Source organism: Bos javanicus, chromosome 29, assembly GCF_032452875.1.
Source record: "Bos javanicus breed banteng chromosome 29, ARS-OSU_banteng_1.0, whole genome shotgun sequence".
Classification (NCBI taxonomy): Eukaryota; Metazoa; Chordata; class Mammalia; order Artiodactyla; family Bovidae; genus Bos; species Bos javanicus.
The window spans coordinates 46,756,760-46,780,937 of record NC_083896.1 but is presented as its reverse complement, the minus strand read 5'-3'; the positions used below and the strand labels follow the sequence as shown (position 1 = coordinate 46,780,937).

Here is a 24,178-nt window from a genome sequence, read left to right as displayed (position 1 = left end):
TAGCTGCAACCTTTCAGAGGCTCTGGAATGAGATGCCTGCACCCTGGGCGGGGCAGGGTCTGAACGACAGGCTCCAGGCCCAGGACAGGAGCGGCCCCCGCAGTGCCCATCGCCCCCTGTCCAATGGAGGTGTTAACATCCGCCCAGCTGGGCCCCCAAGGTGAGCGCAGGACCCCCAGGGCCGGCCTGGCGCATGGACTGTGTTCATGGTCCCCCTCCCCACGCCGTCCCACCACGGGCCTCCGGGCGGCCTTTGTCAGGACACCGCGGCCCAGCTGCCTTGACTGTGAGATGGGGTGGTGCTCCCAGCCAGCCGCCTGCCAAACAAGGGCATGGGTCTCACACTGACACTTCAGCGTCACGTCTAGAAGCCCGAGGTGCTGCGTGACCCTCCACCAGATACGGAGACCTAAGAAGGGCCTTCTGGGGTCATCGTGTCCCCCTAATTCCCCCCCACCCCGGCTCGTGTCATGAGCCCACAGGGCCAGGTGGCCACAGCCAAGTCACCCCAAGGGCAGGAGCCGAGGGAGCCTTTGCCAACCAGACAGGGGCCATCAGGGGCCAGGGAGGACCAACTACGAGGGGCCTTTGGGCAGGACAAGTCGAGGGCTCCAACCTCAGCCCGGTACCCCAGTCCCCCCATCAGGGAGCTTCGGGCTGCGCACCTGGTCGGTGCCCTTGGCCGGGCGTGCTGCCTGCTGCCTGGTGAGCAGGGGCGCCGCTCCGACTCTGCACGGGACACCTCCCTGACACAGGGGTGTGAGAAAGGCATGAGGAGCTGCAGCCCAGGGAGGCAGGGAACCCCTCAGAGAGGCCGCGGGGGGCGGGCTGGGCGCAGCCCAGGTACCCAGGACACAGAGCCAGCACACAGCCCCCAGCGGCTCGCAGGGCTTTGAGACGAGCTGAACTAACCAGTCACCATTCCTGTTGAAGACTACTCTCACGTCTGGTCCCTGGAGGTCAGCAGCTGCCAAAACCACCCTTCATGGGTACCGAGAGAAGACAGAGAGGCAGATAGGTGCCCAGGAAAGGGGACACTGGACACCTGGGCAGAGCTCCAGACCACTGCCAACTCTTGTCTGCCGTCCCCAGGGAGGCTGTGTCACTGTCCTCCGAGCCCGTGCAGCGGGGTCCAGGAACCAATGGGGGACATGGGGGACCATGGACAGAGACAGGGGGCGGGACTCTGCCATCACCCTGCTGTGTGACCGAGAACAAGCACCATGTCCGTCGGCACCTCGGGGTCCCCCCACAGACAACCTCCACGCTCACCCCCAGGGGCCCAGGAGTTCCCCCGGGCAGGCTCTGAGGGTGGCGACCGCTGCTTCCCCGGAAAGCCTCCCGGGCACGCTGCGATCTGAGGCAGCTCGGTTTTGCTCCCTGCTGCGTCCACTGAGCCCAGGCCGCCGCGGGGCACACAGTGGCTGGGGACGCCTGTCGACCCACAGCCAAGGGGCACCCGGGGAGGCAGAACGGTCTGAGCGCCCCCATATCATGAAAACCCAGGTGAGAGACGGAGCTCGGCCTGAGGGGACCCAAGGAGACAAGCTGCCTGCATAAGACAGGCAGCCAGAGGCCCCAGAGCTTGCTCCAGGACCCGGACTGGGGGCCGCTGGAGGGGCTCGCTCAACTCTGGCCACCTGGCCCTTGAAGCGCCAGACCCCCCAGGGCCCTCCCGCCCTGTCCTCCTGTTCCCCCCGCAGCAGCCTTCCACCTGCACCTCATAGCTTACCCCGGGTCCCCCCAACCCCAGGAGAGAGTCCACACTCCACCCGCCTCCTCCCCTGCCGCTTCCTCCAGCCTGTGCCCTCCTCGCCACTCACCCCAAACTTGGCTCCACCAAGGCCAAGCTCTCCAAAGCCTCCACGCCCTTGCCCAGGCACCATCAGCCCTGCCAGGAGCACCATCCTGCAGCTTGGCGGTCTAGGAACTCACTGCCCCAGGGTGGGGTGCAGGGGGCGGGCAATCACCTGTCCACACCCCCGTCTCCCCACTGGGCATACCAGGGAGGATGTCAGAGCACAGAGGACAAACAAACAGAGCAAAGAGGGTTCAAACACTGTGTCCCACGTCAGCCCTGCCCTGGTCCTCCTGCCCCAGGCCTCCCCTTCCCAACACCCCAGAATAAATCCCCTCCCGCGCTGGCTCCAGCTCCCCTCACCCCCTGGCTGGGCCTGTGTGACCCTGGGCGAGTCCCCTCCTGCGCTGTGCCTCAGTTCCTGCAGGCCCTACACAACAGGACTGATGTGCAGGCTGAATGGGTTACTGTAGCTAACGTGCTACGCACAGTAAGCCCTCCATCAACACTCACTATCAGTATTCTTCTCAAAACCCCTTCTATAGCATAGCAATCCCTTGTCCTCTGACTTTCCCATAACCAGTAAGAGGGTCATTCCCTGACCAGGAAGGGGAAGAGAAAACGACTATCCCCACCCTGCAGTCGTGGTCCATGAGGAGGGGCTGAATCGGGACCTGACCACAGGGGCTCACTGGGGCCCGAGGGGCACCCAGCAGCAGCCTTCCCCCACCTTTGTTCCTAGGAGAGTCTGGCTGTAGGCCAGACAGACCCTGAGTTCAGGGTCCTATCCAGCAGCCCTGCATGGGAGCTGGGGGTAAACTCAGTGAGGGTCCCCAGAGCCTGGTTGAACAGCCTGGCCAGGGAAATCCAGAACACAGGGTGTCTTGTCTGTGTTCTCAGAAGCCCTCACCAAGGCCACAGGGTCTGGACAAAGAGCCCTCCCCAGAGTCCCCCCACACCAGCCACACTGCCTGCCCGGGTTCTTGTCTCTACAGTGAGGGTCTCATCTGCCTGGCCGTGCATTCTCCCAGGGCTGGACCTGCAATGATCACAGTTCTCTGCTCAGAATGGCTATCGGCACCAGTGAGCACCAACTCTGCCACCGGGCCAGGCACCTAGACTCTCTCTGAATCCTCACCAGGCCCCCCTCCAGGGCAGCCCCAGTGACCACCTCCGTTTTATGAAGACTCAGAAAGGTTGGCTTCATTGATTCAATGGAGGTGAGTTTGAGCCAACTCCAGGAGATGGTGAAGGACAGGGAAGCCTGGTGTGCTGCAGTCCATGGGGTCGGCAAGAGCCAGACACGACTGAGAGACTGAACAACAGAAAGGTGAGACGTACCAAGGTCACACAGCCAGGAAGTGGCAGCACCAGAAAGGCACCCGGACCTCCAGACACAAAGTCTGCTCCCCCTGAACACCACCATGTCCTATGTCCCTTTTCCGGGGCCCTGGGAGGCTTGGCACAGGCTGGATGGAGAACTGTCCTGGGACAGGCTCTGAGATGGGCAGGTGGGCATGTTTCCTATCTCCAGTCAGGCACCCACCCCAACAGTCGGGCACACAGTACAGAGCCCCCGCAAGCAGGAGCCCAGGCGGCCCCTTAAGGAGCACCCAGTGCGGGGCAGCAGCAGCTGCGACAGGTCCCAGGGCTGTGATCTTGCACCAGGTGTGGACATTCTCGGGGTCTCAGTTTCCCCCTTCATAAAAGGAGGCTGAAGCCCTTCCCTCCCAAATCCAGCACCCAAAGCCCCTGGGATCTGACAGGGACAGAAGGCCTCCACCCTCCCAGGCCTCCCCAGGAATTAGCAGTCTTTCAGCCGATAAACAGGAAGGGCAGGCCAGAGCTGCAGAGGGCAAAGGCAGGAAGTCACCCCGGTTTGGGAAGCCTCACAACTCACTCCCAGCTGGATTTCACCTCGGCCACTTCCTGGCTGTGTGACCTTGGGTAGGGGAACGCCCCTCTCTGTGCCTCACTTTCCCGGATAAGAACTGGGGAAAACGGAAGTAGGTCGTCCTAGGAGTCACCAAGGCGATCTACGGAAAGCACGAAGCCCCGAGCCCACGGAGGGGACTAGGGGGTGGGGCGGGGGGACGGGGCTGGCTGCTCCCGGGCTGAGCGAGGCCTCTCTGTCCAGCCGGTCGGTGGAGCAGGGAGAGACCACCCCCCTCTCCCAGCAACCCCGCGCCCCCAGCTCCCAGGCCGGGATCGGGGTCCGCATGGCGCAGCCGCCCAGCCCTCCGCAAGGCCCGATCGGACCCCGGCCGGGGGAGAGGGGGGCGCGCCCGCAGCGACAGCAGGGACGCGACACGGGCCGCCGGGAACCCGACGCGCCGCCCCCGCGCGGCCCGGCCCCTCCCCAGGCCGCGGCTCACCAGGGCTCTCTTGGACGCTGCTGCAAGTGAGTACGCCCCTTGGGCAGTCGCGGCCGCTGCCGCCGCGGGCCCGGCTCAAAAGGGGTTCCGACTCTTCCAGGGTGTCCGCCATAGGGTCTCCGCCTGCCACCCGGACCGCGCAGAGGCGCTAAACGCGAGCTCCACCGCGCAGGCGCATTGCCCCCGCCCCGGGGTTCGGGCGGAGGCGGGGACAGCACTGTGATGAAGGGGCGTCCCTTCCCACCAGCCAGTAAGAATGGAGAGCTTGCTCATGGAGGCGGGACTTACCCGACTCCACGCCCCCTGGTGGGCGGGGCTCAACTTCCTGGTGGGAGGGGCTATAAAGGCCTAGGGGCAGGCAGAAGCGCGTTCTTAACGGGTGGTCCAGCGGGCTCAGTCCGCCCCACGTGGGCACGGGTTAGGAATGCTCATTCTTGGGCCGGCTCGACCCACCTTCATTGGAAGGACTGATGCTGAAGCTGAAACTCCAATACTTTGGCCACCTGATGCCAAGAACTGACTCATTGGAAAAAACCCTGATACTGGGAAAGATCGAAGGTGGGAGGAGAAGGGGAGGACAGAGGATGAGATGGTTGGATGGCATCACCGACTCAACAGACGTAAGTTTGAGTAGGCTCTGGGAGTTGGTGATGGACAGGGAAGCCTGGCGTGCTGCAGTCCATGGGGTTGCAAAGAGCTGGACACAACTAATTAGTATCCTTAATAACATCAGCAAAATCTCTTTTGCCATCTAACCCACCACAACCACAAGCATGATGGGGAGGGAGAGGTCATGGGACCCAAAATTCTGCCTCCCACAGAGTTCTGAAATAAGAAAAAGATTAAATTCCCCATAAGTGGTGGTGTTCAGTCGCTAAGTCATGTCTGATGCTTTGTGACCCCATGGACTGCAGCACACCAGGCTTCCCTGTCCCTCATTATCTAGAGTTTGCTCAAATTCCTGTCCATTGAAGTTGGTGATGCCATCCAACCATCTCATCTTCTGTCCCCCACTTTTCCTGCCCTCAATCTTTCCCAGCATCATGGTCATGGGAAAGGGGCGAAGGATAAGAACCAGAAGCTCACAAAAGAAGAAATATGAATAATGAGTGCTTGAAGCAAAGCTCCACCTGGTTAAAACAAAGATACACAAATTGCAATAACAATGAAATCAGTGAGCCCATCACTTGGCAAGTATTTAAAAGATGATACAGCCCTGGTGGGCAAGACTGTGGTTATCCCAGGATGGTAGAGAGAAATCGCAGGACGTGTTTGTGGGTTTGGTTTGGGTTTTTTTTTTTTTTTTTAATCAGTTTGTATCTTCAAACCGGGGGAAAAGTAAGATATTTTTATTCTGAAAAAGCAAATAATAGATGCACACAGCTCTGGGCTTCCGTCTTGGCTCAGACAGTAAAGAATCTGCCTATAGTGCAGGAGACCCGGGTTTGTTCCCTGGGTCAGGAAGATCCTCCAGAGAAGGGAATGGTAACACACTCCAGTGTTCTTGCCTGGAGAATCCCATGGACAGAGGAGTCTGGTGGGCTACAGACCATGGAGTTGCAGAGAGTCGAACACAACTAAGCAACTAACACTTTGCAAAAATGGCCCATCCCCCAAGGACTCATCTTTATTGCAATTAAAGAATTCCTTTGATGTTTATACAAACTCACGAGGCCAGAATGGAATGCAGTGCTGAGTAAGCATTTATGTGGACTTTGTGGTGCAAGCAAGGCTGGTTTGGATGCTGAACACAGGGTTAACAGAGGAGCTCTAGCCAAAGGGAAGACAGGAACAAGGCTTCTGAGATGCCAGTGTATGTCCTTGGTAGAACCAAACTGTCCCTGGGGTGCAGACAGATGGCCTCTGGGCCATGTCCATTACTAGTTAGTTGGTCAGCCTTAGACTGTGGGGGAGTAAAGCCTGGGAGGGTCCTCTGGGTAGGCTGCTGGAGTGCCGTGTGTGCACCTCCTGGGACCCGGGGCCCCAGCTAAGAGGGGCAGGGCCAAGGGAGCAGTGGTGGCCTGGGAGTGAAACCAGAGGGACACCAGCCTGGTCTTATGTTACTACTCCAGGCAAGTCATGGCTCTTCTGGGTGCCTCAGTTTCCCCTTCTGTGAAATAGGATCAAAACAAAACCAAGACAGCTGTGAAGCTTGAAGGGGATTGCACTGGCCCTCAGGAGTCCCTGGGTACTCACAGCTCCCCGCCTCGCCACCCGTCAAAGGCAACGTAACCTTGGCTGAAGTCCAGCCCCTGGGTGAGCTGCCTCCTCCACGTCCAGCCACTGTGAGGTTGACCAGGAGCCATCACTCAGCCAGTCGTGCCCAGCAAGTGTACTGAGCACCTACTGTGCCGCAGACACCAGGCTGGGTGCTGGGATACAGCAGTGAATAAAACAGGCGCTTAGGACGTGACATTCTGACTGCTGCTTCTGCTGCTGGTCTATCGGAGGGCATGCCACACACCCCCTCTGCCTGGCTCCCCGTCTATAAAGTGGGGAGAGACTTACAGCAGCCTCACGTGGCTGGTAGACTTCCCTGGTGGCTCAGACGGTAAAGAATTCGCCTCCAGTGCAGGAGACCGGAATTCAATCCCTGAGTCGGGAAGATCCCCTGGAGAAGAAAATGGCAACCCACTCCGCTATTCTTGCCTGGAGAATCCCATGGACAGAGGAGCCTGGCGGGACACAGTCCTTGGGATCACAAAGAGTTGGACACGACTGAGCGACTATCATACACATGTGACTGTTGAGAAGGTTCAAGCAAGGTGACGCATGTCAGGCGCTGGACAAAGTGGGGCGCTCAGTGACGAGGGCCGGCAGGCCCTCTGAGCTCCCTGTCGGTCCAGTGGAGGAGGCCGACAGAAAAGGAAAAAAGGGTGCTGTGATGGCATTCCCCAAGCTTGCAGGGAGGGAGGCAGACTCAGCGGGCTCTTTCCACACGCCCCGCAAAAGGCCATGGGATGGGGAAACTGAGGCCAGAGGTGACAGAGCTCGCCAGGATCTCCTGCTGTCTGTGGGTGAGGTTGTAGGAGGTCACCAGGCTTCTTACCAGCTCTGTCCGTGGGTCCTTCTGGTGCCCCAGACTGGGAAGCAAGCCTACAGGAGACCTGGGGTGTCAGCTGACACCCCATCCCCATTTTCCTCTCTCCTTCCTCTTCCTGCCATGGGCCTGCTGGCCCTCATCCACAGCCTGATGCTGAGCAGGGCCCCTTGGGTCTCCTGTGCACAAATATCCCGATTTCATGTGCTGCTTATGGCCTTTCCTGGTGGCTCAGAGGTAAAGAATCTGCCTGCAATGCAGAAGACACAGGTTTGATCCCTGGTCAAGAAGATTCCCCTGGAGAAGGAAATGGCAACCCACTCCAGTATTCTTGCCTGGGAAATCCCAAAAGGCTCCTCAGTCCATGGGGTCACAAAGAGTCAGGCACAATTTAGTGACTAAACAACAACTAAACAATGACAAGCAATAAATGTCCCAATTTCACATGCTGCTTATGTGTTTCCTAAGACACATTCAATGAAAATATGTATAATGACTATCTACAGCTGCGTAACAAATAACCCCGAAATGTCACATTTTAAAGCCACGTCTCTTGTCTCCCAGGTTTTCCAAGACTGGAATCTGAAGGCAGCTTACCTGGACGCCTCCCTGCGTCTCTTGCAGGATGTGATCAAGGTGAAGCAGAGGCTGCAGACATCTGCAGGGGCCTGGCTCACTCAGTGGCTATAGGCTGAGTTCAGTTCCTCACGGGCTGATGGACCAGGGTCTCAGTTCCCTGGCTGATGGCCTCTCCATAGGGCTGCCAATGACAGGGCAACCGGCTTCATCAGGACAAGAAAGTGAGAAAAGTCAGAGAGGACTCACAAGATGGAAATCACCATCTTCTAGAACCTAATCTCAGAAGAAACACCCATCACTCCTACTGTGCTCTGTTGGTTAGAACAAGTCACCAGATCCAGCCCACCTGAGTCCAGGAGTGCAGGACCCACTCAGGATGGAATGCAGACCGGAGAGTCAGGCTGCCCAAGAGGACAGACCACATCAGACCAGGCCTGGGGCAGGGCCAAGGGGGCCTTGGCATGGGCCCAGGTGACCCTCCAAAGCCACAGAGCAGCAGCTTCTCCCCTGCAAACACGGCCAACCCAGAGGAAGCCACAGGCAGTCACAGAATCCCTGGTTTGCAAAGCAGACGAGAAAGCGCATCCTTGTCATAAACTCCATTTCCTGCCCTGCCCCAGGCAAGAAAACAGACGTGAGAGTCAACAGGGGCCAGTGTCCTGTCTCCAGCCACCCCCTCCCCACACATGCTATAAATGAATGAGGAATCCACCCACCATGCAAAGCTGCCTTTCCAGTGTGGCTCTTGTCGTCTGTGTCCCTTGGAACCTGAAGTGAAAAAGGCATCCTCTTGGTGGGGACAGCGACTTTGGGTCAGCCCGGGCATCCCTCATGCCGTATCAGGGCCACTGATACAGCATGACAGTGTGAGTTAGAGGCTCACACTGTCAACAGAGAACTTTCTCTCCCACAGGTCACACCAAACTTGGTTTGAATGACAGAAATGCCCCCTCGGCTTCTGTATGCATGCTTGCAGCCATGTTAGTTTGGACAACAAGTTCCATGTCTCATTCCCACATTGTTTTACAGAGAAATAATGGAACCTCTGCCCTAATGAAGCTGAAGCTCCAATACTTTGGCAGCCTGATGCGAAGAGCTGACTCATTAGAAAAGACTCTGATGCTGGGAGGGATTGGGGGCAGGAGGAGAAGGGGACGACAGAGGATGAGATGGTTGGATGGCATCACTGACTCAACGGACATGAGTTTGAGCAAACTTGGGGAGATAGTGAAGGACAGGGAAGCCTGGCGTGCTGCAGTCCCTGGGGTCACAAAAAGTCGGACACGACTCAGAGACTGAACAACAATGACAAATGGAGCTGCCCTGGGGAGGCCGCCAGGACGTGGAGGAGACCCGAGAGGGGCCCGGACACCCTCCCAGCCTGGGGCTGTGACCAGCGCCCTGGGCCTGCTCCTGACACTGCTCGGCCACATCCACTTCCTTCCTGGATGTACCAGGCCAATGCTCACCATGGGGCTGGGTCTCCCCTGTCAACTGCAGGAGCGGCAAGCAGACACCCGTGGTTTGTGCATGCTTGTGTGTGTGTGTGCTCAGCCACTCGATCGTGTCCCACTCTATGACGCCATGGACTACAGCCCACCAGGCTCCTCTGGCCATGGTTTATGTGCCCATAAAGCCACTGTAGCTTCATGGTTTAACTCATTCAGTCACTCATTCATCCATGCATCTATTGAGTACCTTCTGCATGCTAGGAATCATTCCTGTTGATTGAATAAGACAAAAACTGCTCTTCAGAACAGTTTCAAATGATTTCTAAAAGCACACAGAAAGGGCTTCCCTGGTGGTTCAGTGGTTAAGACTCAGCACTTCCAAAGCAAGGGACACGGGTTCAATCCCAGTTCAGGAAACTAAGATCCCATATGCAAGTAAGGCAACACCAAAACAAAAAAGCAAGTAGAAAAACATTTAAATCACCCGTCCTCAAAGGGAAAATCTTTCAGCTCTGAATTCACATCCTTGTCCACAACCGCCGTCCTGAGCTCAAGTAGCCCCACACCCTTGCCAAGCCTCAGTTTCTATTTCCATAAAATGGAGACAATGAGAGCGGCCACTCCCATTTGCAGAGACTAAGGACATATGACGGGGCCTCAGACCCCGTTCCTGCTCCTCCCCTGCCTCCCTCCTCCACCATCTCTGGGAGAAACGTAACTCAGTGTTTTAAGATCACAAAGAATTCTCAAGGCCCTTGTCATACTTCATTCCTGAAATGACCACCAAGATTAGCAAAGCAACGATCCTACCTTTGCACTTGGGGAAACTGAGGCTCAGAGAGGTCACGTGCTTTGTCTACAGCCACACAGTGAGTGAGGGACTCAGTGGACATCAAGCTTTCCGGAGCCTGGGAAGAGAGTATGTCAGCTGAGCATGGGGCCAAAATCTGGGGCATTGGTGAGAAAGACATCACGTGTGCCCTGGGGACCAGCCCCTGGGAAAACCATCTGCTTCCCAGGCTGGGCATAGACTGCACGGGCTATTTTGAGTTCTCCCACACATGACACAAACAGCAGGAATCTGGGGAGACCCGGGTCGTTGGTCGCGATGGGAACCGAGAGGCCAAGGGAAGAGTTGTGGGTGATGAGGGTCAGCAAGGCAGGGGCAGGAGGGCAGAGCCCAGAAGCCTTCGCGGTTGGGGTGCCTGCTGGAGAGAAGGCCCGTGGGGAGCCCGAATGAGAGCCTGGGAGACAGGGGGCCATATCAGGCTGGGAGGAATCCTAGGCCTTTCCAGGGCATGCTAACATACCCAAGTTCCCCTCGGCTGGGAGCCCAAGACAGGGTTTGGGCGGTGGGTTGGGACGATGATGCTTTTGAACTGTGGTGTTGGAGAAGACTCTTGAGAGTCCCTTGGACTGCAAGGAGATCCAACCAGTCCATCCTGAAGGAAATCAGTCCTGAATATTCACTGGAAGGACTGATGCCGAAGCTGAAACTCCAATACTTTGGCCACCTGATGGGAAGAACTGACTCATTGGAAAAGACCCTGATGCTGGGAAAGATTGAAGGTGGAAGGAAAAGGGGGCAACAGAGGATGAGATGCTTGGATGGCATCACCAACTTGATGGACATGAGTTTGAGTAGGCTCTGGGAGTTGGTGAGCGTGTTATGTTCTTAGTCGCTCAGTTGCGTCTGACTCTTGGGCCACACGGACTGTAGCCCACCAGGCTTCTCTGTCCACGGGGATTTTCCAGGCAGGAGTACTGGAGTGGGTTGCCATTTCTTCCTCCACTGGATCTTCCTGACCCAGGGATCAAACCCAGGTCTCCTTCGTCTCCTGCATTGGCAAGTAGGTTCTTTACCACTGCCCCACCTCGGAAGCCCCCACAAGGGCATATTATTTAGCCATAAAAAAGAACGAGGTGCTGACTCCTGACAATAATTACGCTAAGGGGAAGAATCAGATGCATAAGACCTTGGATTGTAGGATTCCATTCATATGAGATGTCCAAGAGAGGTAAACCCACGGAGATGAGACAGGCAAGTTGGTGATTGCCGGGCCTGGGGCAAGGGAGAGTAGGGAGTGACTGCTGATGGACAGGAGGTTTCTTTTGTGGGTGATGAGAGTGTTCTGAAATTAGAGGGCGATGGTGGTTGCACAACCTTGTGAACATACTAAAAACCACTGAATTGTATACTTTAAAGAGGTGAGTTTTATGGTGTGTGTGTCGGCTGGGGGTCAGTCGTGTCTGACTCTTTTCAACCCCATAAACTGTAGTCTGCCAGGCTCTTCTGTATATGGGATTTTTATGGTAAGAAAATTCATTGAATCTGAATTCTAGGGACTTCCATGGTGGTCCAGTGACTAAGACTTTATGGTCTTAGGGATTCGATGCCTGGTCAGGGAACTAGATCCCACAGGCCGCAACTGAGTTTGCATGTCACAGCTAAAAGATCCTGCCTGCCACCACGAAGACTGAAGATCCCACATACCTACACTAAGGCCCGGCTCAACTCAATAAATCAATTAATTAAAACATAATAAAGCAAAACAAACAAACAAAAATCTCAATTCTGAAAAACCTACACAGAGAGGCCATCTTTACGTGAGACAGTCTGGGAGGGCCTCTGGGAGGAGGTGACATTTTAGCTGGGGTCTGAAGGATGAGGAGGAGTTGCCCACGGGTCAGGGCAGGAGAGGGCATGGCATTTAAGGGGAGCGACAGCGGGCTGAGGACAGTATGCTGGAGGGGAGGGGCCGAGGTAGAGCGAGGGGGCAGCAGCAGACCCCACAGGGTCCGGCATCCCAGCTAAGGGGTAGCTGCTTCTGAGAGCAACAGAGTGCATCTGGAGGGTCTGAAGCTCAGGAGACAAACATGATGAGATTTATTGTTTGCAAATGTGGTGGTTGGAGGGGGTGGGTTAGAGGGGGAGGGGGCAGACACCTCCCCCCGACAGGAGACCACATGGCCCATAGGAATCCCTTGGGACTGGAGGTGACCCAGTACAAATATGTCTCAACCCCATGTCTTAAAAGGTAAGGTGAGCAGGAGACTGCAGGGCAGGGACGGAGCAGACACTGCAGACTCCTGGAAGTGGCCCGGACTTTGAACTTGCTGCCAGGCCAGCTGCCCAGGCTCCTCTTGGGGCATGGGCCCAAGGGACAGAGGCCACCAGGACCAGGGAAACGGCCCCCAGACGGGGAGGGACCGGGAAGCATCCAGGCTGAGGAGGGCGGGTCCTGCCAGGGATCTAGCCAGGCCAGTGGACCTGACAGGTCATGGCCAAGGTCTGTTCTGTGGGTGGAGGGGAAGTCCCCACACGACTCAGGAACACGTGAGCTCCTCAGAGAGCTGGCAACGTCCAGGCAGCCGGAGCTGGGAAGGAAACTTCGCTGCCCTTCAGAGCTGGCTGAGGGAGCCGCACTGGACCCATTGATCCCGCACTGAGCGGCTTCGGGACGTGTGCCTGTCCTCTGGCAGGGCTTCAGGGGAGGGCTTCCTGGAGGAGGTGACATTTGAACGGGGCCCTGAAGATGATGGAAGTCCTCCAGGGACCAGCAAGTAGGGGGAACTCACGAGCACAGAGGTTGGAAAAGGCCTGTATCAACTGGAGAACTGAGCAACTAGGAACCGCCCCAACTGTCTGGGGCGGAGGTTGGAAAGTTGGGGGGACTCCTCCTGGAGAGTCATCACCCTGGGGTCTCTCTGCCAAGAGGCCCCTCCAGCTGGTCTGACCTGAGATGGGCCAGCGAGTCCGTAACTGGCCAGATCCCTTTGACTCCTGGCTCTGCTTGTCCACCTGCCTCCGCTCCCTGAGGCCCTTCCCCACGTGAGGTTGCAGGGAGCACGGGTGACCACGGAGGTGAGGGAACCCCGAATTTCTGCTGGGAGGGGTTTGGGGCACTTCAGAGCCAGGAGGGCGAACGTTCACCTGGGATGACCCTAACCATCTCAGGGAGAGGCCCCTTTGCAGACCCCCTGGTAGGAAATGCCCCCGCAGAGAGAGACCTTCAAGACAGGCCGTCTCGCCCTCCCTGTGGTCAGCGAGCCCACCGGCACAGAAGGGGGAAGGCTGCAGTACCAGCTCGGGGCCCAGGGCTCAGGCGGGAGCTGAATCCAGCCCCGCTCGCCCTTCTCAGTAGAGTGCACTGAGGGCTGTGATGGTGGCCCTGCCCACAGCTCTCTCCACTGGGCCTGGCAGTCTGGCAGTGGGGGCCCAGAAAGACCCAGACCCCTGTGGGTCTCACGCTCTGCTCTGTGGCACTGCTTGTTTCTACTGAAGAGCCCACTTCAAGATGCCATCAGGACTTTCAGAACAGATGTTTCTGCTACTGTTGGTTTTCACTCACTAAGTCGTGTCCGCTTCTTTGCGACCCCATGGACTGCAGCACACCTGGATCCTCTGTCCTTCCCCATCTCCCAGAGTTTGCTCGAACTCATGTCCATTGAGTCAGTGAGGCTATCCAATCATCTCACCCTCTGCCTCTCCCTTCTCCTTCTGCCTTCAATCTTTCCCAGCATCAGGATCTTTTCCAGTGAATCGGCTCTTTGCATCAGGTGGCCAAAGGACTGGAGCTTCAGCTTCAGCGTCAGTCCTTACAGTGAATATTCAAGGTTGATTTCCTTTAGCCTTGACTGGTTTGATCTCCTTGCTGTCCAAGGTCAAGAGCCTTCTCCAGCGTCACAGTTTGAAAGCATCAGTTCTTCAGTACCATTTCCATTTCAAGTGGACTCAAAGGCAGTTTGGGGGAGATGGAACAGTGATGTTATCATATTTTGATCACCCCCAATTCCCTTATTAAAACGAACAGAGCACCAGGAAGAAAGACTTCAGGCTTGACTGACATGCTGGCATCCCTGAGAGTAGACAGCAGAAACTCTGTCTACCCTGAAACTCCTGAAACACCTCTCAGGGAGGTGGTCCTGCAGGGAGCAGCGACAGAATGTCAGACATGCACCTGGTTGCTCCTTCTATTTGTAAGGAGAGAAGGTCAGAGATGTGGGTCCACACTGCCTTGTCAGCAGGGCTTAATGGATGGTCAGAGACTCCGAAGGAACAAGATTGGACGGTTGGTTACAGGAGGTCAGGAGAAGAGGCCAGAGGAAGAGCCTCTCGGAGTGGGCACAAGGCAGCCAGACAGGCGTCCGTATCTCGTGTAAGTGCTGACCAGAGGCCACCTTCACGGAGGAGACTCTCTGTCATCAGAGGGACAAGATGGTCTGTCTGATGGCATCAGCCAGCCTGTGTCCCCAGCCACCCTACTTTGCCTGGGCCCAGCAACCCGAGCTTCTCTGCAGTGAAGCTGACCAGCAACACCCCCCCATTGCTATGGGGCCCAGCTACCCCATCGGAGGACATCATTCCCCAGGGGACTGCCAGCCCCCTGGTGGCAGGTTGATTTGACTGGACCACTTCCATCATGGAAGGGGCAGTGATTCGATTTTCCTGGAATAATCACTTGATCTGAACAGGAATTTGCCTTCCCTGCCTGAGGAAACCTCCATCCATGGACATCTGGAAGCTGCTTGGCCATTATTATATGCCCACAACACACACTGCTTCTCATCAAGGAACTCACTTCTCCACAAATGAAGGGTATCATCAGGATTAAGCCGCTGGCTCCTCTGTCTCACCACGTTCCCCATCATCCTAAGCATCACTGAATGAAGGGATGGCCCTTTACTGGCTGAGTGATGATGCTTTGCTGTTTCCAGAATACCATTTATGTGCCTAAAGAAGAGATGAAGTAGGGGGTTACTGTACCAGCAGGTATGACTGGTCCTGGTTCCAAGGGGGAACGCCACAGAGAGCGAGTCCAGAAGATTCTCTGGGGCATCTCTGAAAACTCTCATGTCCTGCAGTACAAACCCAGGGGAAACCTAAATGACCCATGAAGGGCATAGATCCTTCAGGAATGAAGTATTGGTCACCTCACCAGGCAAAGAACCAGGATGAGCTCAGATGGGGAAAGGGAATGGGTATAGAATGAAAAGAGGAAAAAGAAGGTGTATCTACCTAGTTGGAATTACAGGACTAAGGCTGTCTGTGTTTTCTCCCTAGATCCAGTTGATAGTCCAATGACTATAAAGTGGGTTAATAGCAGCTCAAGGGACTTCCCCGGTGGTCCAGTGGCTAAGACGCTGCACTCCCAATGCAGGGGGCCCAGGTTCAGTCCCCGGTCGGGGAACTAAATCCCATATGTCAAAACCGAAAGTCCTGTGTACAGCAAGTAAGACCCAGAAAAACTGAGTAATTAAATAAATTTTTTAATTAAAAAAAATACACTGGTTCAACCAATATCTAGTATTTTAAGTCACAAGATATAAAAGGGGATTGCAGCTCAGCTGGAAAACACCACCTAGAGTGGAACTTTGCATCTCCTTTTTTGGAAGGAGAATTAGTGTATCTTTGATTGTACAGGGGACAATGGGGTTCTGTTAGGTAGAAAGATATTGTTTTCTGTATGCAAATGTTAAATTAAGGGATCCCCTCACACCCATTAGAACAGCTATCATGAAAAAAAAGGATAGAAAATAACTGGTGTTGGTCAGGATGTGGAATGATTGGAAGCTTTGTGCAGTGTTGGTGGGAATGTAAAACAGGGAGCGAAATGGTCCCCCCAAAAATTAGAAAGATCACGTGACCCAGCAATTCTGATTCTGGTTATTTCCCCAAGAGAATGGAAAGCAAGCTCTCGAACAGGTATTTGCAACCCAAATATGGAAGCAATCCAAGTGTCCAAGGACAGATGAACGGATAAACAGAATGTGGTCCATCCATACAGCGGAATGTCGTTCTGCCTTAAAGAGGAGAGACGTTCTGCCATTTGCTACCATGTAGATGAACCTCAAGCATGTGATGCTAAGTGAAATAAGCCGGTCACGAAAGGACAGATGCTGCACGACTCCAATCGTGTGAGGTCCCTGGAGACGTCACATTCATGGAGACAAAATAAGATGCTGGGGCCAGGGGCTGGGGAAGGGGACGGGGAGTTCGTGTTTAATGGGCACAGAGTTCCAATTTTACTAGATAAAGAGTTTTGGAGATGATGGAGGAGATGGCTGCTCAGCACCATGAATGTACTTAAGGCCACAGAGCTGTGTGCTTAAAAATGGGGACTTCCTGGTGGCCCAGGAGATAAGAATCTACCTGCTGAGTCAGGGGACATGGACAGGTTCGATCCCAGGCGCAGGACGATTCCACGAGCCACAACCGCCAAGCCCACGCGCCTAACGCTCGGCGGCGACGAGAGGAGCCGCCGCAACGAGAAGCCTGAGCACCGCGACTGGAGCAAGCCCACGCAAAGCGGCAAAGACCCAGAACAGCCAAAGCTTTAAAAATTTACTTTAAAAAGCAATTAAAAATGTCAAGTTTTCTGTTAGATGCATTTTACCATCATTTATTTAAAAAGATACTGGAATTTTATTTTTTTTTTAATTTTTAATGACTTGAAATATACACACATACCAATCAGCATAATCTGTTCAGCTGGCTCAGGCCTCAGGGGGGAAATTCCAGATCAAACAGCTGTATGAGGAGCTAAACAATTCTGAGTGTTATCTGGAAAACAGCTACTTCTGCCAGAAAGTTTCAGAAACATGGCCTCTCCCAAAGAGGAGACAACAGGGCACTCAGACTGGAGAACAACTCCCCGATTCTGCACTAGACCCATGGAAACTGTGACTAATTCCATGTGGGGATCAAGGCATATTTTTGTCTTGGGTGTCCACATGCACCAATAGCGGGCCCAGCGGAAACACAGAAAGTGACCCCGGTACTTAGTGCAATGTCATTCCTCGCCTGCCTCCCTCCTGGCCCCCCAAGTCAAGAGTGGGTTTACACCAGCACCCCCCCGACCCCGACTGCCAGCCTGTCCTCTCCCCCTCAAGTCACCCTCTCTGGGGCACCTGCAAACATCTTGCTATTGTCATGGTAACCCAAAGATGGAGGCTGGGGGCTGGTGAGCGGAGGACCAGACGGCTCAAAGCCAGGCAGAAGCGAATTCTCAAGAGTCTTTTTCTTCCTGTTCTACTTCCCCATCTCTGGGTAGTGCTTTCTGGGACCACCTCTCACACAAACTTCTTGCAGCCCCCCCACAAGAAGTTAAGCATAGTTAAAGGGGAGGGGTGGGCTGTGCTGGGCTGTCTGCCCCGCCCCACTGGGTCCTCCCTAGGGGACGCTGGACCAAGCGTTTCCCCAGTGTCTGCACCCACACCGGTGGGTGAGTGTCCAGGGTCCAGACCGGTAGTGACTGCTTCTCGCATCCTGTGGTCCCAGCCTTCCAGGTGTCCATGGTCCAGCCCCACCCACTTTCCTGTATGAAAGCCCTCATTTCCCTGATGATGTGATGTCTGCTTCCTGATCTAACTCGGACACAGAGAAACAGAGAGAGAAATGCTGCCGGGGACTATTGCTGTTCAGTCGCTCAGTCATATCTGACTCTTTGTGACCCCATGGACTGCAGCCTGCCAGGCTCCTCGGTCCATGGAATTTCCCAGGCAAGCATACTGGCGTGGGTTGCTATTTCCTTCTCTGGGGGATCTTCCCAATCCAGGTATCGAACTCACGTTTCCTGCATGGCAGGTGGATTCTTTACCACTGCACCAACAGGGAAGTTGCAGCAAGGGAACCTATAACTTAAAATAGGAAAAAGAAGCAGATCAACCCGTGCACCTAGTTGGGTTCTGATTCACACACACAATCCTGTCAATAAATCAATAAATGCGGACACTGAATATTTGTTAAGAAATTAACCTTCATGACTTTTAGAAATGATCATGGTAGACTTTTAAGATGAAAATGGGGTCTTCTAAAGGTTTCCTTATTTTTCAATCCTGTGCTGAGGCCACAGATCAAATGACGTGATGACTGGGGGTTGCTCCCAGGATACAGGTGTGGAGGGAAGGGAGCAGGGGAATAGATGAGCAGAGGGGGACCAGAGCTGGTGTCAAGACTGGCCAAGGAGTTTGAGGCAGGCAAGCGTGACGATGCTGAGGGTCCCCACAGGCTAGCCCACATTAAGGAGTCTGATGAGTGAGCAGAATGCACAGTGGGACGGTGCGGAGGCTGTGGTACCAGCAAGGAGTACGAGTGGGACACAGCACGGGCCTGCCCCAGGATAGTGGCCACGAAGAGGGAGAAAAGCGGACACAGGTAGGAAATGTCTGGGCAGCAGGAAAGTGAGGAACTGGGCGGAGAGCCTCAAACTAGGAGGACGGGAGACAGCCAAGGCCCCACTCCCGGGACACCCCATCTCAGGTCCCAGGAGGGGGTTTTGCCCTGGGCTTGCGAGGATCTGGAGGCCCCACCCAGCTCCCCAGCCTCATCATACACCCCTCCCCCTCCTGCCCTCCCACCTCCGTTTCCATTCTTCCACCACAGCAAATTCTTTCCAGCCTCAGGGCCTTTGCACCTGCTGTTCTCGATCCCAGACTGTTCCTGTGAACTCCAGTGAGTAACTAGCTCCTCTCCTTCCCCTCCTCCGGCCTTGGCTAGAGCAGAAAGAGCCTCCAGCCTGGTCTTGATGAAAAGGCCTTTCTACCATTCTGCCCTAGCTTCCTATAGCTTTGTAACCAGTGGGTGGCTGTAACCACAAACTGAGTGCCTTAAGACAACACACACTTATTCTCTCTTTTTTTTTTTTGGCTGCCACGGGGCCTGTGGGATTGAACCCATGTCCAGTGCAGTGGGAGCACCAGGGACGTCTCCACACATTTGTCCTCTCGTAGTTCTAGAGATCAGAAGCCTAAAATCAAAGTGTGGGCAGAGCTGGAGACCCTAGGGGACAATCCATTTCCCTGCCTCTTTGAGCATCTAGAGGATAATGCATCCTTGCCCCATGGCCACTTTTTCACACCCCTCCGACCTCATTCTTTGCTCATCACATCTCCTGCCTGATCTCCTGTCTCCTGTCATGACATCTCACACTGACCCTCCTGCCTCCCTTCTATGAGGACCCTTGAGATTACACAGGGCCCACCCAGATAACCCTGGGTAAGCGCCCCATGTCAGTATCCTTAGCTTCATCATATCTGCAAAGTCTCTTTTGCCACATAAGTTCCTCTAGTCTCAGGATCTGGGGATTAGGACACATGTCAGCATCTTTAGGGGGGCATTATCCAGACTACATCACACCTTGTCTTCTCCTCCCACATCATTTTCTATCACCACACCTGGTCATTATCCTACCTGCACTGGCTCCGGTCGGAATTCCTGGGCTCACGTGTTTCTGTTTATCACCTGTTCTTCTCTCCCTTCATGACTGATTTCTCCACAGTTGTTTCCCCAACACCAACATTGTTGGTGTTCAGTAAATATGTGTTGAATGAAGGTAAGAATGGATGGATGGAGGATGGATGGATACATGATGGATGGATGGTGGATGCATGTATGGATAAATGATGGATGAATGTCAGATGGATGATGGATGGATGGCTGATGGATGAATGAGTGATGGGTGGATGTCAGATGGATGATGGATGGATGGATGGCTGAGGGATGAATGAGTGATGGATGGGTGTCAGATGGATGATGGGTGGGTGGATGGGTGATGGATGAATGAGTGATGGATGGATGTCAGATGGATGATGGATGGATGGATGGCTGATGGATGAATGAGTGATGGATGGGTGTCAGATGGATGATGGGTGGATGGATGGGTGATGGATGAATGAGTGATGGATGGGTGTCAGATGGACGATGGGTGGGTGGCTGATGGGTGATGGATGGATGAACAGGTAGGATGGTGAATGCATGAGTGAACAAATGATTAGTCTTCCACATGTAGGACACAGGAGAATGCAGGTTTCTACAGAGATTCCCCACATGCACATTCCATCACAGATGCTCCAGCTGGAGAAGGGGAGAGAGGCGGGAGGAAGTGTCCTCCTCTCTCTTGCCCATCAGGAAAACCAGCTAGATCTTGGAGAGACTTTTTCAATCTCGAGGGTTGAAACCAAAGGGCCTCAGGAACTAACCTGGGAGACCCAGCTCATGCACACATTTGCCTCATCTCCTAGAGGAGCTTAGCCAAGAGAAGGGTGGGGGGGCTGGACCCTAAAGAGCCAGCCTGTCACCACCAAGAGGGAGGAGCACTGATATGTGGGTCCACAACATGTAAAACCCTTGAGAACTTTATCCCTCATGAAAGAATCAAGACACAAAAGACCTGTGTGCTTCTACTTCTACAAAATGTCCAGAATGGGTAAATTTACAGAGATTAGATGAGTGCGACCAGGGCCTGGGGTGTGGGTGGCTGCGGAGACCACTAACGAGTATGAGGTTCTTCTGTTCTTCTGAACATTGACAACAACCTTCTGTAATTAGACTGTGGTCATGGTTCACGACTGTGAAACCACTGAATCATAGACTCTAAAGAGGTGAACTGTCCGGTGACTGCAGCCATAAAGTAAAAGACGCTTGCTCCTTGGACAGAAAGTTATGACAAATCTAGACAGCATATTAAAAAGCACCGACATCACTTGGTCAACACAGGTCCATACGGTCAAAGCTTTGGTTTTTCCAGTAGCCATGTATGGATGTAAGAGGTGGACCATAGAGAAGACCAACTGACGAAGAATGATGCTTTCAAACTGTGGTGTGGAGAAGACTCTTGAGAGTCCCTTGGCCTGCAAGGAGATCAAACCAGTCCATCCTAAAGGAGATCAGCCCTGAACATTCATTGGAAGGACTGATGCTGAAGCTGAAGCTCCAATACTTGGGCCACCTGATGCCGAGAGCTGATTCATTGCAAAAGACCCTGATGCTGGGAAAGACTGAAGGCAAAAGGAGAAGAGGGCAGCAGAGGATGAGATGGTTAGATGGCCTCACCGACTCAATGAACATGAATTTGAGCAAACCCTGGGAGACAGTGGAGGACAGAGGAGGCTGGCGTGCTGCAGTCCATGGGTCACAAAGAGTCAGACACGACTGAGCGACTGAACAGCAACACTGGTGTGTGAAGTGTATCTGAAAAGACCTGTTGAGAAAAGAGAAGCACCAGCCTATCAAAGCTGGAGTGGAAGGTGGGGACAGGGCGTCTCAAGTCCTACCGCCTTCCTCCACGGTACAACTGGGAAAGAGGCTCAGTTTCTCTTGGTTCATCAGAGGCAGGGCAGGACCAGAACGTGGGCCTCTGGAGCTCCCCTCCCATCTGGACACCTCCGTGCCCAGTGCTGGAGTTGTAAATACAGAGAGCTCCCAGGGTCCTAGCTCAGGCCCTGCCACTGGATGAGGGAGGGGTCCAGGAGCTACACAAAGATGCTCCCTGGGTCTGCGTTTCCTCAGTTCCGGAATCTGGGCACCTTGCACACAGGGGTCTTTATCTGTTCCTTCCTCGGTGGATTCCCAGGCTTTAGAACAGTCCAGGCACATAGTAGCTGCTCAGTGAATGTGTGTTGCCCGAGCACGTCGAAAGGGCGGTGCTGCGAGGATGAAGTCATTCCACCTGGCTCCGAGGGCCGGCTGTAACTGTCATCAGCATCACTGCCTTTGTCCCCTGAGTAGATGGGACAAAGGGCAGCAGAAAGGTGAGAACAGGACATGGAGGGCAAGATCCTGGGCCAGGAAGGGCCATTCAGAGCTGCCTGGCCTGGGGGCCTCATCCATGCCTCTGCCCTCCCTTCGTCCCCCTGTCCTCACCAGCCCCTGTTTACTCGGGCAGCTCGCATCCTGCTCCAGGGCCTTTGCTCTTGCAGTTTCCTCTGCCGGAGACGCCTTCCTCCCCTTCTCACCTGAGTCACTCCTTCCCAACTTTCCCCGTGGGCTCCATCGTCACCACCTCCGAGAAGCCATCCTGATTTCGCTGGCGTGCCCAGCCCCAGTGCCTTCTGTCTGGTTGTGGTTTTACACGGGCCTGGGTCCTCTGACTCTGGTCTGCCTCCCAGCTTGACGGAAGCTCCCTCCAGCTCATCAGCTCACAGCAGTGCCTGGTGCCCGGCCAGCGCGCTGATGGGTGTGCGGGCCTGCCTGGGGTCTCTGCACCTTCCCGGTGGGCCCAGAGGGGCTGACCCCCTCATCCAGGGAGCACCTGTCAGTGAGGGACCACAGAAGGGCCCAGCAGAGGAGGTCTGCCTGCACCCTTGTAGGGGCTAGGGCAGGCGTTAAACCTGAGGCCCACGGCACAGGACCACTAAAATGAAGTCCTGTTCTCCTGGGAGGGGCGGAGAACACTGGATGGCAGGGTGGTGGCTTGTTGGGAGTGTGAGGACAGAAGAGGAGGGTTGGAGGCGTCGGGACCGTGTCTCAGTCCCCACGTGCCCAGCACTGGGCCAGTCATCTCCAAGTCGCCCTAAGCCTCGCTGAAGGGGGAGGGGGATGAATGACACATGTTTCTGGGGTCACGGGCACCCTGATTCCCTCCTCATTGCAACTCCAGGAGTCATTATTTTTCCCAGGAGGCCCAGGGTCACCCAAGACTGGAGGCAGCCTGGGGAGCCCCACATGTGGCCGGGGTTCCCTCCAGGCCCCTGGGGAGCCCAGCCTCCAGGCCGGAGGACGGTGGGGGGCAGTGGGACGCAGCACACCCAGGCAAAGGGTGGCTTTCCCATTTACAAGCGCCTCTGCTTACTTTTGAGAGAAACAGATTTCCATACCAAATAAGGTGGTGGACTTCAGAGCTGCTGCCCACTTCACACAATTCCTTTTAAGAGTCCAAACTCAATTACACTTGGAACTTGCCCGGGTTGGCCCCCCACCCCACCCCCTGGCCTCCGCGTGTAAACAAGCGGCCCAGCTGGGCCCCAGCTGGCCAGCCTGGGAGAGGAGGGGAGGGTCCCCATCCTCTCCTCCCACTCCTCCTCGGGCGTGGCCGTGAACTGCAGCTTCCTCGACTCCTCCCCCCCAACCCCTCCCTAAAAGCAGAACCCCCCCGCCCCCGCCCCCGGGAGGCCAGCCGGGCCCAGTAGGGAACAATCCGTGCCCCCTCGGAAGTTCACACGGGGTAGGGACATCGTGCTCCTCTGGGCGCCGGGGTGCTGCAGGCCCAGGCCAGGTGCAGGCGAGCTTCGTGTCTGGGTTCTCTTTCCGAGGCCCGCCGAGGCAGCCCCCAGCCTGGGCACCGTGTGTTCAGCAGAGGCTGTGCTCAGAATTCCCCCGGGCTCCCCGGGGCCATGAGAAAGTCGGTCCAGGGCAGCGGAGCCTTCCCTGGTGGCTGCCTGGGAAAGCCGCTCCTCACCCTCCCGCTCCTCAAGGCCACCCCCCTCTGGCCCCTGCGCCGCCGCCCCCCACCCCCAGGCTTTGGCTCAGTGCCCCAGGACCCCGCGAGGGGCTCGCCCAGGTCGGGGGAGGCTGACTCATCCTCCCGCCGAGCGGCGCACGCACCAGGCACCTCAGCCCCGCCAATTTCCCCGCTGGGTTCGGGCCCCAAGCAAGCGCTGTGATTTTCCACTTGCGCCATCTGATTGCTATTAGGGCTGGGGAAAGGGAATTCCTGGCTCCAGAAGCCCTGAGGGGGGCCCTGGGCAGATTCCGAGGTGGAAGCGGGTGTGGGGTACCACCTGGGTGGCACTGCTGTGCAACCACCCGGTCGGCCTCTCCGAAGTCCCTGAGCTGCCCCACCCTGGAGCCCTTGCCCTGCTGCCTCCTTGGCTGTTCCGTTATCAGTCCCTGGGTACAGGTGGGGACTCACTCCACCCCCTGCACCCCCACCCTGAGACCTGCACGTCCAGAGATGCCCAGGGAGAGGCCGAGGGAAGGCACCGGGCAAGCGGAGAGCCTGGTGCTCTCTCTCCGCGTGCAGCGGGCAGCCCCTCGGAGCTGCAGATTCACAGCTGGACTCGGGCCGCAGTGCTCGGGCCAACGTGACGTCACCAGGCTGGGAGCTGAGTTCCCAGTGGGGCTCGGGGGAGTTGGGGGCGGGGGGGTCCGGAGCGGGGCATTCCTTCCCAAAGCCTCATCCCGGCTCGGCCCCTCCCCCTCCTCCCCATCCCCGCC

At 55.7% G+C, this 24,178-nt stretch overlaps 1 protein-coding gene and 1 non-coding gene across 11 annotated transcripts in view; one reads left to right on the top strand and one right to left on the bottom strand.

Annotated features, from left to right (window-relative positions):
• The window catches only part of TPCN2 (two pore segment channel 2), a 31,427-nt gene extending 27,058 nt beyond the window's left edge, over positions 1-4,369 (bottom strand). For 2 of the 10 annotated variants that reach the window (XM_061407279.1, XM_061407282.1), the window contains exons 1-2: positions 4,174-4,369; positions 666-746 (exon numbers count right to left, since the gene is read on the bottom strand). In XM_061407279.1, coding sequence (XP_061263263.1) covers positions 666-746; positions 4,174-4,285 — 193 coding nt within the window. In that variant the 5' untranslated portion in view covers positions 4,286-4,369. Of the gene's footprint in view, positions 1-665; positions 747-912; positions 1,672-1,823; positions 4,103-4,173 lie in introns of those variants that run through there. The other 8 variants (XM_061407275.1, XM_061407283.1, XM_061407285.1 and 5 more) reach the window with 7 other exon arrangements.
• A 10,992-nt stretch (positions 4,370-15,361) lies between these two features.
• Positions 15,362-15,434, top strand: TRNAG-CCC (transfer RNA glycine (anticodon CCC)). The gene has a single exon. It is a non-coding gene; the product is annotated as a tRNA-Gly (tRNA).
• The last annotated feature ends 8,744 nt before the right edge of the window (positions 15,435-24,178 follow it).